Here is a 12,209-nt window from a genome sequence, read left to right as displayed (position 1 = left end):
GGGGGAGGCAGTGGCTCTGTTCTCCACACTTTGTTCCTCCCCAGAACCACAGGACCATCAGCCCTGGGAGTATCAAAGGAACCTCACACACTCCACCCTCACTCTCTCCACAGCTGCAGAGGGAGAGACTGGAGGAGTGCCCACTGGTGAGGTTAATGAACAAGTTCATTAAGATGGTGGGGTGCAGGGAGAAAGAGCCCCATACTGAGTAGCCTGAGTCCTAGTTTTAAACCCAGCTGCCAATTTGAGTCAAGACCAAGTGGTCTCGATGCACCACCCTTCCTGGGCTATGGGCAGCAGGGGAGAGGACAGTGCTGTGGGAGGCACACGTGGCGGTCCATTTGGCCAATGCCATGCCACGTGACCTGGGACAAAGTCCTTTTCCCTACTTGGGTCTCTAATTCCCCATCTGTGAAAAAGAGCTCATACCGAGCTGGCCAGGTTGCCAGGAGAAGTGGTGTATGAGTGAGCCTGGCTCCCAGGAGGTGGTGAGAAATGTTGAGAATGCCCACGACCCCCTCCGTTCTCCAAGACCTTTAGCCTTTTCTGAGGCCCCTGGACACATCTCCCCGAGTCATCGTTGCTTGGCATGAGTCGGGAGGGCAGCTATGATTCCCCACTTGATATAGACAAAAACTAAGCTGGAGAGGACGGTGAGGGAGGGGGTAGTGCAAGGAGGGCAAGTGAGGTGTGTTGTTTAAACCGCCTAGATTCTGTGGTCAGACTAGACCAAGATTCAGATGTGACTCGGCATTCTTAAGTAGATCCTTTCTTCGCCTGCAGATAATCACCGGCAGAGGGAATTGGGTAAAACACTGTATTACTACTCTCAGGGTAAACGGACTGGCCAGGTCCCCAAGGGCTCCGCAGCGCGACCCCACCCATGCCCCGCCCCCTTCCCCACAGCCAATTAGTGGCGGCCTCCCCAGAGCATCAACCTCTGGCCGCTCTTCTCCCACCACAGCCCCTTTCAGGGAGGCTGCCCCATTTGGGAGGAGATTCCCAGGGGTCTCCCCCATCCCTTGGGGAGCAGCTGAGGACCGGGAGGTGCATCCGAGGGCCGAAAAGAGCTCTGAGATTGCGCCCGAGTTCAAGGACCAAGTCTTTCCTTAAACCATTTTACAGATGGGGAAACTCGAGATCCAGAAAAGGGAAACACTCGATCAGGTCACCCCGAGCCAATAGCAGAAGACCGAAACAGTTTTCTCTGCGAAGATGGGAGTGAAGGTCCGCACAGTCGATGCGGGAGCTGTGGCCGAAGCCCAGCACTAGTGCTGACCAGGGAATCCAGACTGCGTGGAAGGCTGTACTCTTCCTTGCCTCAGTTTCCCCCGCACTACCTCGGGGAGGACGGCAGACGAGGCAACTGGTCAAACGCGCACCTGCCAAGACTCTCCCCGCGCCTCCCAAGTCTGATGGAAGTTCCTTTAGCGAGCTACCTCCCAGCCCTTTAAAATCCGGTCCTCCAGCTCGAGCCTCTCGGCGTTCTATTGGAAAGACTCCAGGGTCCTGGTCCATTCTCTAGAATGAACTGCTAAGACTACCGCGGGAGCCTTCCTGGAACTGCTAACTGCGCAGGCGCGAGGGCAGCCCACCCGGAAGGCGGAAGAACCGGGCCCCAACTTGTTGGGTGGGTCGGGGGCGGAGAGTGTGTTAACCAATGACCTGAAGGATCAGGGAGGGCAGGTTTAGGCCCTCCGTTGCTAAGCGCTATTCTAGTGGGAGGTGATTTAAGAAATGGGGTGAAGGGTAGTCCCAATGGCCCTTCACGTCAACATCCTTCGGGCCCGCGGAAGTTAAGCAACCAAGAGGCGGGCCTAGGACCGGAAGCAGGAAGGAGGGCGCAGGAAGCAGGGCGCTGCAGCCTGTCGTACTGTCGGTGCGTGAGTCTGTCGGTTCCGAGGGCAGGATGGAGAAACTGCGGCTTCTGAGCCTCCGCTACCAGGAGTACGTGACTCGCCACCCGGCCGCCACGGCCCAGCTGGAGACGGCAGTGCGGGGCCTCAGTTACCTGCTGGCAGGTGCCACCCTGACCTATCTATGCCCGATCCCTTCGAGGCTCAGACCCCACTAGCCCCGTCCCTTCGGAGTCAGGGTGGTGGTCGCTGTGCTTGAGAAGTTCCTTCCAGGTTCCCATAGGGCATAGGGAGGGAAGTCCAGGGCCCGAAGCCGCAGGCTGAGTCAAACCCTTACCGTCGCCTCCTGTGCCTTCTCCCCAGGTCGCTTCGCGGATTCGCATGAGCTGTCAGAGCTGGGTGAGCGGGGCTCTGGGGAGGGTGGGGGGCGGCGGGGCTTCCGAGAGAGGTGACCACCCCTAGGTTTTCCATTAGATCGTCCTGTGCTGTGACTGAATCGGACAGAGGTCCAGCGTTCACCGTCTTGGGCCCTCCATATCCCCATAGTCGAGAGAGAAATCTGGGGACCTTGACTGGTCAGGCGGCTGGCCCAAGCACTTTTCCTGCCTTTGCCCAGTTAATCCTCCCCTCTAGTCTTATGAGGTGGGTACCGCTACCGCTCTCAGTGTCCAGTTGAGGGAACAGAAAGGCAGTGAGGTTAGGGAACGGCTACCGATGCTCCCAGAACCAGGATTCAAACCTGGATTTCCCACATTCTAGGATTCCCCAGACTGTAACTGCCTCAGTAGTGTTTGCCCAGGGAGCACTGGAGGTAGTGAACGGTAGAGGTGGAGCAGACTTTCAGGGACGGGCTGCAGAGAACTAAGGCCAGGAGGTGAGACCACACATCCATGGCTGCTGAGAGCGATGGGCAGTTCTGGGCGGCTGGATGACCAGTGCTGTCCAGCAGGGTTTGTCACGAGATCAAACTATCCTTTCTTGTTCCAACCGCCCCCACGAGGTCATACTGGGGAGTGTGGAGCTCTGAGGAAGTGGGTGGGGGAGGCAGGTTGGTTTCCACAGAGTGTGTGGTTGGTGGAGCCCAGCAGGTGACGGGTGAGCCCTGCGGCTCTGGAGAGAAGGGGAGGGCCTGGAGGCTGCCACACCAGCCCCTCAAGGCTGCGCTCTACCCCTCAGTGTATTCCGCCTCCAACCTGCTTGTGCTGCTCAATGACGGGATCCTGCGGAAGGAGCTTCGGAAAAAGTTGCCTGTGGTGAGGATTCTGTTAGGAGCCGAGGGCAGGAAGCGTCGGGATTTGGGAGTAAAGTGGTAACAACCAGCCCGCGTGGGTGGCAGGTGTTTTGGTCTCAGAGTATGAGCTTTAAGCCGTCTCGTAAGGCGCAGGGTCGAGCTGTTAGCGTCCCCCTCTCTGAGTTCCAGAGACATAGGGTAGCCTGTCTCCCGTGGAGAACGCAGGCCTACGTGTGCAGCCTGAGGGGAAAATCCATATCTCCTGTCAGAGGAATCCTCTAGGGGGAGGGCCTGGGATCGGGGCCCCTCCCTGACCTCTTGGCCTGGGGTTCCTGCAGTCGCTGACCCAGCAGAAGCTGCTGACGTGGCTGAGTGTGCTCGAGTGCGTGGAGGTGTTCATGGAGATGGGGGCCGCCAAGGTGTGGGGTGAAGTGGGCCGTTGGCTCGTCATTGCCCTCATCCAGCTGGCCAAGTATGTCGGGACTGAGGAGGGCAGGGCCTGGGTGGGGGCATCTCAGGCCAGCGGTTCGTATGGGGTTCAGCAGAGCACCCCTGACCCCCTGCCGGCTAGCCACCTCCCCCGCAGCCCTGCCATACTCCCAACCTAGGGCTGTCCTGCGGATGTTCCTGCTGATCTGGTTCAAGGCTGGCCTCCAGACCTCACCCCCCATCATTCCGCTGGACAGGGAGACCCAGGCACATTCCCCGGGTAAGGTGCTTCCATGCTCTGGAGTGGCCTGGGACACGGGATTAATTTGTGGGTTTAGAACCGGCCAGCATGAGTGGAGTGTTGTCTGTTTAAAACAAAATTTTTTTAACGTTTGTTTATTATTGAGAGACAGACACAGAGCGTGAGCAGGGGAGGGGTAGAGAGAGGGGGAGACACAGAATCCCAAGTAGGCTCCAGGCTCTGAGCCATTAGCACAGAGCCCGACGCGGGGCTCGAACTCACAAACTGCGAGACCGTGACCTGAGCCGAAGTCAGTCGCCCAACGAACTGAGCCACCCAGGCACCCCGAGTGTTGTCTGTTTATGGAGCACATCTGTCCCTATCAGCTCAGTTTGCTCTCGTCACCCTGTATTGTACAGAGGAAAAGAAGAAAGGTTAGGCTAGGGGCAGAATCAGAACTTGAACTCAGGGCTTCTGGCGCCAGAGTCCTCCTTCTTTTTGGTGGGCAGCAGGAATAGGGGACGGCTTGAGTAGGAGACAGAGGTCCTGCCAACCATGTCTTTGGGCCTCGTTCTATCTATCAAGAGGCACAGCTTCATGAGGCAGGGTACCTGACAGATCTGTCCCTTCAGGGCTTTGGACTCCTCACCGGTTGGCCTCCAGGCCTGACTCTCCTGGCCTTGAGTGGGGACAGCTCTTTGCTTCTCCTTGTGGTCCTACTGAAAGCCACGGACTGCGAAGACATGGTCGTTCTGGTGCTGCGGTCCCCACAATTGTGGTTGGGCCACTCTAGTCCCTGGGAAGCCTGGGTTCTTGGCTGGCTCGCCTGCCACGGGTGATGCTGACCTTTCCCCCAGGCCAGGGAGAATGTTGAGCCACAGTGCCTGGCTACGGGGTCCTTGCCTCAGCCACGGCCTTAGTACACGCTTATCCGTGCTCATCCGTTCTCCCCTCAGCCCGCGAGCATTCACTGTGCACCTGTTCTTTGCATGCCCTCCTGGAAACACATCCCTCTGACAGTACGGCCTTCTGTCTGTCCGTGCTAGATTGTGACCAGAGCCCCGGCAGCCAGGAGCAGTCATACGTTGGGAAGCGGTCAAACCGAGTGGTACGAACCCTCCAGAACAGTAAGTGTAGGATGTAGCTGGACTGGGAACCTCAGTGCTCAGGTCAGCCTGGGCCTGACTGCTCATCTGCCCCCCCCCTGTGTTCTAGCTCCGTCCCTGCACTCGAGGCACTGGGGAGCCCCCCAGCAGCGGGAGGGACGACAGCAGCGGCAGCACGAGGAGCTGAGTGTCCCCCCCACCCCGCTGGGGCTGCAAGAGACCATCGCAGAGTCCCTGTATATCGCCCGGCCCCTGCTGCACCGTATCCTTAGCACGGGGCTGGCCGGCGCTGCGGGGTGGGCTGGATGGGGAGTGGGCGGGCGGGCCACGTGCTGGAGACATCCTTGACACCTTGGCCGTCAGTGCTCAGCCTGGGCCTGTGGGGTCAGCGGTCGTGGACGCCCTGGCTCCTGTCTGGTGTCGTGGATGTGACCAGGTGAGCCTGGGCCCTCCTGGGGGCTCCACCCCCTCTGCCGGGCTCTGGGCTGCAGGCCTGTCCTCACCCGAGCCGTCTGCTTCTCTTGCCGCCCCTGACCGTGTCCCCTCCTGCCCCCAGCCTGAGCCTCCTGAGTGACAGGAAGGGCCTGACCCGGCGGGAGCGGCTGGAGCTGCGGCGCCGGACCATCTTGCTGCTCTACTACCTGCTGCGCTCCCCATTCTATGACCGCTTCTCCGAGTGAGGACCGGCCACCACAAGTGGCAAGGCCCACCCTCGGCCGCGAGGAGGGGAGGGCAGCAGGGCACTGGTGTCCCAACCCCCGAGCACGTCTTCTCCCCTGCTCCCTCCGTCCTCCATCCAGAGCGAGCACCCACTGTGTGCCGTCCTGGGTGCAGCCACTTCCTCATCAGATGGCAGCCCGCCCAGCCCTGCCTCAGAGCCATCAGCCCAAGCGCGCAGGAGTTAAGGGGTGTTAGCACGCCAAGGGCAGGGCCACTGGGATGGTGGCGGGTGTGGGCACGATGGTTGAGTAGTTTGGATCCCCACTTGTCAGAAGAAGCCTTTGAGAGTCAAAGAAGCCGGGCACCTTAAACAGAGCCACCCAGCTGGCCAGTGGCAGAGCCGGGTGCCACCTCCGTGCTGTCTCTTAGCCTGCCCCTACCTCGCCCAGCCTCTGTGCCGTCACCTGTGAGCGTCCTCAGCTGGACACAGGGCTCCCTGGCAGCAAGTAGGGGGTGGCTTGGGGCCACGCTCCCCAGGGCCTGCCAGGCGACTGCCCCAGGTCACACTGAGATCCGAGGCCCCTGTACAACGACTGGGGCCATGAGACGGACCGGAGGCTCCCCAGACCCCCTCTGTCTCTACATCTTAACAAGGAAGACTGAAATAGTAACTAGAATTACATTTAACATTATGGCCCCACAACCTCCAGCTCTGGTTTGGCTTGGTGTGTTTTTGAGGCAACGGGAAGCAGGTTTGGGCCAAACTTAATACCACCTTGGCGAAAATAGCTTGGCCTGGCAATTGCTATTTTCAGATAAGTTTGGAAGCTCACGAGGTTCTAAAGCCAAGTCTTATTCCTTGCTCTAGAGAAATATTCCAGAGACTTACGTGGACCGTGTGACCTCCCCCCTCCCCCTCCCCCGCTCCCAGATCGTCTGCACTTTGCAGAGAAAGCATAGCCCCCCAGGAACCGAGGCATTTAGGGGCAACAGTGACGGCAGAGGGGGCTCCCCAGGCTGTGTGCCTCTAGTGTGGCGTGCATTCCTGCAGAGACCAGACCAGCCTCGCACCCTCACAGCAGTGGCCCAGACTGAGAAAGGTCTAGAAACTTATGCCTGGTATATAGTAAGCACTTAGTGAGTGCCGGGAATCTTATCACTTCTTTTTCTTTTCTTTTCTTTTTTTTTTTTTTAAGTGTTTATTTATTCTTGAAGGAGAGAGAGGCAGAACACAAGCAGGGGAGGGGCAGAGAGAGAGGGAGACACAGAATCCAAAGCAGGCTCCAGGCTTCGAGCTGTCAGCACAGAGCCCGATGCGGGGCTCGAACTCACAAACCGCGAGATCATGACCTGAGCCGAAGTCGAACGTTTAACCGACTGAGCCACCCAGGCGCCCCTTATCATTTCTTATTATCATCCCCAACACCATCGCCTCACCCCAGGTTCTCCTGTGGGGAAGCCCTGTCTCTTAAAAAATAGGGCTTCGGCCCTTGTCCCTTCCTCTGAGTGTGCCCCCCTCAGACTGCATGCCCCCTTGGGGCCTGGTCACTCTCAGCGTGGGCCTGTGAGGTTTCAGTGTGGCTCAGCTCTTCTGGCTTACTGGGGACTTCTCGAAGGCAGGGTGGGACTGTCCTTCCCTCTGGGCCCTCTCTGTCCCTGCTTGGGGCTCCATGAGTGTTTGTGGGCTCAGGAGAAGGAAGGGCAAGACGAGGGAGAGAGAGGGGTGGGAGGCAGTGTCTGTGGGGTGCTGGGAATATGCCACCCGTCCGCGGCTGAGCTGTGGGCGGCCCAGGCCTGTGGCCCAGAGCTCTCATCCTTTTGTATCGGGGTCTGCAGGCACCCAGACCCCCTCCTCAGCCTGCTCCTTGTTTATCTTCTCTTTGCAGGGCAAGGATCCACTTCCTTCTCCAGCTACTGACAGACCATGTCCCGGGCGTTGGCCTGGTCGCGAGTAAGTGTGGGATGGTGGGATGGTGATGACTGGGTATCACAGATCTTGTGAGTGGCCCCGCATCCCTGACTGTTTTCTCTGTATCTCCTTGCAATCTGATTCTTGACAGGAGAGAGAGCCCAGAGGTCGGATTGGGTGGGTGACAGCTCCTGGGCGTGGGCCAGGCTGGCCTGTAGAGCCTCAGGGGTGGCTGGAAGAGGGCGTCCTGTCGTGGGAGGAGCGTCAGGCCACATTGGGCTGTCAGCCTTAGTCCTGCCTCAGCATCCTGGAGCGATGTGACACTGGCTTCTCTGAGTGGGGATTATATGGCCGGGCTGAAGGCCACTAGACTGGAGCTCGTACCTCAGCAGACGGGCTGTCGCCGTCCATAGCTGGACAAGCCATATGGCTTCTCTGAGCCTGAGAATCTTTGTTAAGGGGGACGGGGATCACCGCGATGCTGCCTCCCTATGGGCTGACAGGTGGGAGAGTCAGTTGGGCTCCTGGCTGGGCAGCTGTGGGCAGCTGTATTGGGGCAGCAGTGGCCGAGACAGGCCCCAGGTAGAGCAGAGTCAGGCTGGAGTCTGGCTCTCAGCCCCGAACTCTCTCTCATTGCAGGGCCGCTCATGGATTACTTGCCCACCTGGCAGAAAATTTATTTCTACAGTTGGGGCTGACACATCCCGGGAGCGGGTGCAGGGAGGGGCGGGGTGGCGCGCCCTGCTGCTGGGGGCAGGGGGTGCCTCGGCCCTTCAGTCCCCCGGGGCCCCTCTGCTATAATAAAACTGACTTCGGCGGTGTCCGAGCACGTGGCCTCTTCATGCCCATTGCCCAGGGCACCTGGCACTCCCATGTGGCCAGGCCCGGCCCACCGCCCGGCCACCAGAGCACCCCCCTAACATCCTCTCAACCCTTCCCTCTTCGGTGATGGAGCCGCTGCAGCCCATACCTCATCACCGGGCCGAGAAGCCTCTGCTGGGACTGGGCCCCGCTCTCCTCCGGCCACAGGAAGCTGGGGTTTAGCCCCATCGCGTATGGGGAGCCGCTTGCTGGCAGCTACAGAAGTCAACTCCGCTTCCCTGTCACCGGTCCGTGTTGACAACGAACAAGGCCGAACCTGGGCGGTGGATGACATCGGCCCGCGTGTCTTCTGGCCAGAGCCTCTGTGTGTCCCTTCCCCGCAGGGCCGTGTTGCTCCCACTGCCCTTGGCGGTGGCCGCCTGTCAGCCTCTGTGCTGGAGCCTGACAAGTGGTGGGCCCGGCTTGCCACAGAGGGGCACCTCAAGCCCTGAACCCCCGGTTGGCGGCAGCGGGCTTCTCCCATAGGCAGGGTAGGTCAGCCGCCAGCCGGCACTGGGGCTGATGCTGGGAGCCTGAGAGGCTCTGGGGGAAAGCCGGGTTCGGGTTCAGGGGGTGTGAGCTGGGGTCTCCTCACACTCTCCCTGCCAGCTCCCTCCGGGCCGAGTTTCCCAGGCCCACACTCGCTGCTGGAGAGGGTGCAGGGACCCAGACTGAGCGACTGAAGCTTGGTCTTTGTGCGTGTTCCGTCCCCAGCCTCAGCCTCCGCTCCCGTCCCCTTTGCCCTGTGAACGGACCGTACCCTCCTGCCGATTTCTAGCCAGATGAGCGGCCCTTTAAGTTCTGAAGGTTCCATCTGCACCAGTGTCCGCCCTGCCTCACCTCCTCTGACACCCTGGGGGGAGCCACTGTAGGAGGGGCCAGCCTGCCTCTGCTCCCCCCCACCCCCCCAGATGCTTCTGGGAAAGGCACACCCGGGTCCTGGGCTGGAAAGCAAAGGGACCAGTCTTCGGGTAGTCACAGCTTGAGGCCCTCGACCTCGTGTTGCGTAGAATGACTGTGGCCGGGCACTTGCCCTGTAGTGGCCCTGGGCCTGGTGCTGTGCATTCCGCAGGGAGTAAGTACAGGTCTCCTTGTCGGCCGGCTCTCAAGGACTGGCGGAGACACGTGTAAGTGCATGCGGCGTGCCAGGATAGGTGGGCGTGTGGACGTGCGAGTCTAGGTCGTGAGAGTCTAGGTCGGAGGTGGGCGAGTGGGGGATGCTTGCTGCCTGGACTGGCGCCTGTGGAGAGCGATTGGTCGAGGAAGCCTCCCTTCAAGCAGGCTTTCAAAGCGGTAACACGTCAGTCACAGCTGTGTGAGCCGCTGCTGGGGTGGAAGGGACAGGAGGGCGGGAGCAGAAGGGATGAGCGGGAGGGGAAAGGCAGGGCCAAATCCAACAAGCCATCGCAGGCCGGGTGAGAAGCTCGGACCTGCCTCCGGAAGGCGGGGGGGGGGGGGGGGGGGGGGGGAGGGGCCACTCTGAACCTCATCCCAGGGGCACCTGGATGGCTCAGTTGGTTGAGCGACCAACTTCGGCTCCGGTCATGATCTTGCGGTTTGGGAGTCAAGCCCCGCGTCAGGCTCACTACTGTCAGTGTGGGCCCACTTCTGATCCCCCGTTGCCACCCCCCACCCCGCTCTCTCTCAACAATAAACTTTTTTTTTTTTTAAGTTTACATATTTGGAGAGAGAGGACCCGTAGGGGAGGGGCAGAGAGAGGGGGACAGAGTCTGAAGCAGGCCCTGTGCTGACAGCAGAGAGACCGACACGGGGCTCAAACTCACAAACCGTGAGATGGTGAACTGGGCCGAAGTCGGACGCTTCGCTGACTTGAGCCACCCAGGAGCCCCAAAAAAGAAACATTAAAGAAACCCCAAACAGACCCAGTGGCCTGGTGCAGGGGTGCTGGTGGCAGACCGTGCTGGAGGGGGAGCACGGTGACCCTGGCGGCAGAATGGGGCCGGACTAAGGTCGTGGCAGGGCGATGGCAGGGTGTAGGTGGAACCCAGGCATGCCTTGGGACCTGTTGTGGATAGAGGGGAAGACTGGCATCTCAGAGGCAAAGAGGGTGCGCGACAAGGGACTGAGTTGGGCAGTGTCCAGAACCCGTGGTTCCCAGCGGTGGCGATCTGTGGTGAGGATGGAGGGTCCCGGCACAGGTTTGTGAGGGACAGTTGTGTGCAAGATGCAGAAAGGGAGATGACCACGGGGAGCTTAGTGTGTGGGCTCAGCACACGAGGACAGTCTGGACTGAGACACCAGGGCTTGTCAGCCTTGGGGCACTGAGGACCAGGAGCCCGGGCCGTCCCTCTCTGGGCCTTGGGCACCTTGGCAGTTACCAGGGTGGGGCTGGACCCCCAGTAGGTCGCCGTCTTAGAAGCGGCCGTGTTTCCAAAGTGCAGAGCCCCACTCGGCCCTCGGGGTCTGATTCCACGGGTCTGGAGTGGGGCCGAGGGTCTCGTGTTTAAAGTCTCTGAGATTCCGAAGTGGCACTAACGGGGCTGAGCGAGAGTCAAAGAAAGGGCCCCACAGCGGGCTCTCAGCCTGAGAAGAGCCTGTCTGCATGCTGTCACGCTGCATTGGTTCATTCAACACATTTATTGAACGTCCGCCGGTGGTGGTTGGGGGTCCTGCAGTGAACAAAACCAGTTCCTACCCTTGGCAAGCTTCCGCTCTGGGGCGCAGGTGGCAGGCTTTGCCACCAAACTTGGACCCTCCCTGCCCGGCCTCGGGAGCGGTGGCAGGACCCGTGGAGCCCTGGGGCCACGGCACTGGAAGCTTTGGGGAACAGCGGGGAGGTCCCTCGGAGCGGGCTCACTGCCAGTGGCATCTCTGAGCAGGTCGAGCGGCCTTCTCTGGCTGGCAGGAGAGTCCTGGCATCGCTGAGGGAGAGCAGGTGGGGACGGCTGGGGCTCTGCGTGACCTCCCGTGTGCCACACGTTGGGCACATACGTATGTACACCTCACAGGTGAGGAAACTGAGGCCCGCAATTGTGACATGTCCACCTAGCAAGAGGCAAGGCTGGGGTTTGAACCGAGATCAGACTCCAAAGGTTTGTGCCCTGAACTCTTGGGCAGTGACACCGAGCCCTGGAACTAATGCCCTTTGTGAGGTGGCCCTGGGAGTTGGCAGTGGTTCCGTCCTGCTGGGGGAGGGGCAGGCAGAAGCCAGGGACAGGGACCTGAGGAGATGGTTCTCGCCATGCTGGGGGCTCTGTACCCCAGGGCCGGGCTGAGCCTCTTCCTCCTGGACCTCGTCTTGGCAGCCGCACTCCTCGGCCCCCAGCCACCGAGGTATCTCCCGGGGTCAAAGGGTCGGGGGTCCACAGGGCCGGGGGCCTGGAAGGTGGGTGGCTCTGCCATGCTGCCTCCCTCTCCCCTCCCCTGAGGACAGGCTGCTGCCATTATGCCGGGCGTCGAGGCTCACCCTGTCCCCTACCCTGGGCCTTGACAGGGGAGGTGGTAGTGGCCTTTAGGGCCAGCGCTGAGCACCCCAACATCTCCCACAGGCCTCAGCGATCCGTTCCTGAAGAATTTTCAGGCCCTCTAGAACTCTCGCAGCCATTTTCCGGCCTGGAGGATGGTAGTATCTTTCAGCCCTGCCCTGCCCTGCCCTGCCCCTCCCCCCCATGCGGGACACATGCCCTAGGGGAGGGGCACCCGGGTCCCTCCTCTAGGTCCTCTCATCCCGAACAGCTCTGTTCCGGGGCAGGGGGTTGGGGGGACTTCAGTGGAGTCCTCCTACCACGCACACCCTCTTTTCTCAGACTATGGGATTCGACCCAAGCACCCCTGGCCACGAGGGCCTCGACCCCTGCTCTCCCAGGCCCAGCAGCGCAAGCGGGACGGGCCAGACATGGCAGAGTATTACTACGACGCACACCTGTGACGGGAGCCCCTTATAAAGCTATTCTGG

At 60.5% G+C, this 12,209-nt stretch overlaps 2 protein-coding genes across 3 annotated transcripts; both read left to right on the top strand.

Annotated features, from left to right (window-relative positions):
• Positions 1-1,744: 1,744 nt before the first annotated feature.
• Positions 1,745-8,259, top strand: PEX16 (peroxisomal biogenesis factor 16). 2 transcript variants are annotated; one of them, XM_047071433.1, is made up of 11 exons: positions 1,747-2,021; positions 2,220-2,255; positions 3,033-3,109; positions 3,426-3,559; positions 3,696-3,796; positions 4,804-4,884; positions 4,973-5,125; positions 5,227-5,299; positions 5,420-5,539; positions 7,410-7,474; positions 8,072-8,259. In XM_047071433.1, exons 1-11 carry the CDS (start codon positions 1,910-1,912, stop codon positions 8,128-8,130), a joined length of 1,011 nt encoding a protein of 336 aa, XP_046927389.1. In that variant the 5' UTR covers positions 1,747-1,909; the 3' UTR covers positions 8,131-8,259. The 2 variants fall into 2 exon arrangements, with proteins under 2 accessions (XP_046927390.1, XP_046927389.1); XM_047071434.1 differs by lacking the exon at positions 5,420-5,539 and having other exon boundaries at positions 1,745-2,021.
• A 1,852-nt stretch (positions 8,260-10,111) lies between these two features.
• Positions 10,112-12,196, top strand: FREY1 (Frey regulator of sperm-oocyte fusion 1). The gene is made up of 3 exons (XM_047072222.1): positions 10,112-11,587; positions 11,803-11,876; positions 12,061-12,196. The coding sequence occupies exons 1-3, from the start codon at positions 11,484-11,486 to the stop codon at positions 12,180-12,182; spliced, it is 300 nt and encodes a 99-aa protein (XP_046928178.1). The 5' UTR covers positions 10,112-11,483; the 3' UTR covers positions 12,183-12,196.
• Positions 12,197-12,209: the final 13 nt, after the last annotated feature.

Source organism: Lynx rufus, unplaced genomic scaffold (assembly GCF_022079265.1).
Source record: "Lynx rufus isolate CCGP_SWC_20201006 ecotype Redwood Valley unplaced genomic scaffold, mLynRuf1.p SCAF_9, whole genome shotgun sequence".
In the NCBI taxonomy this organism is placed as follows: Eukaryota; Metazoa; Chordata; class Mammalia; order Carnivora; family Felidae; genus Lynx; species Lynx rufus.
Note: the sequence above shows the minus strand (reverse complement) of the source record. Positions and strands in the feature narration are given on the sequence as shown.

Bases quoted from the DNA above. Each gene is read 5' to 3' on its own strand.
- PEX16 (XM_047071433.1), top strand. From the start codon at position 1,910: ATGGAGAAACTGCGGCTTCTGAGCCTCCGCTACCAGGAGTACGTGACT. The intron at 3,110-3,425 runs GTGAGGATTCTG...GGGTTCCTGCAG, and splicing joins TTCGGAAAAAGTTGCCTGTG to TCGCTGACCCAGCAGAAGCT. The intron at 3,797-4,803 runs GTAAGGTGCTTC...TGTCCGTGCTAG, and splicing joins GACCCAGGCACATTCCCCGG to ATTGTGACCAGAGCCCCGGC.
- FREY1 (XM_047072222.1), top strand. From the start codon at position 11,484: ATGGTTCTCGCCATGCTGGGGGCTCTGTACCCCAGGGCCGGGCTGAGC. The intron at 11,588-11,802 runs GTATCTCCCGGG...CATCTCCCACAG, and splicing joins CTCGGCCCCCAGCCACCGAG to GCCTCAGCGATCCGTTCCTG. The intron at 11,877-12,060 runs GTAGTATCTTTC...CTCTTTTCTCAG, and splicing joins ATTTTCCGGCCTGGAGGATG to ACTATGGGATTCGACCCAAG.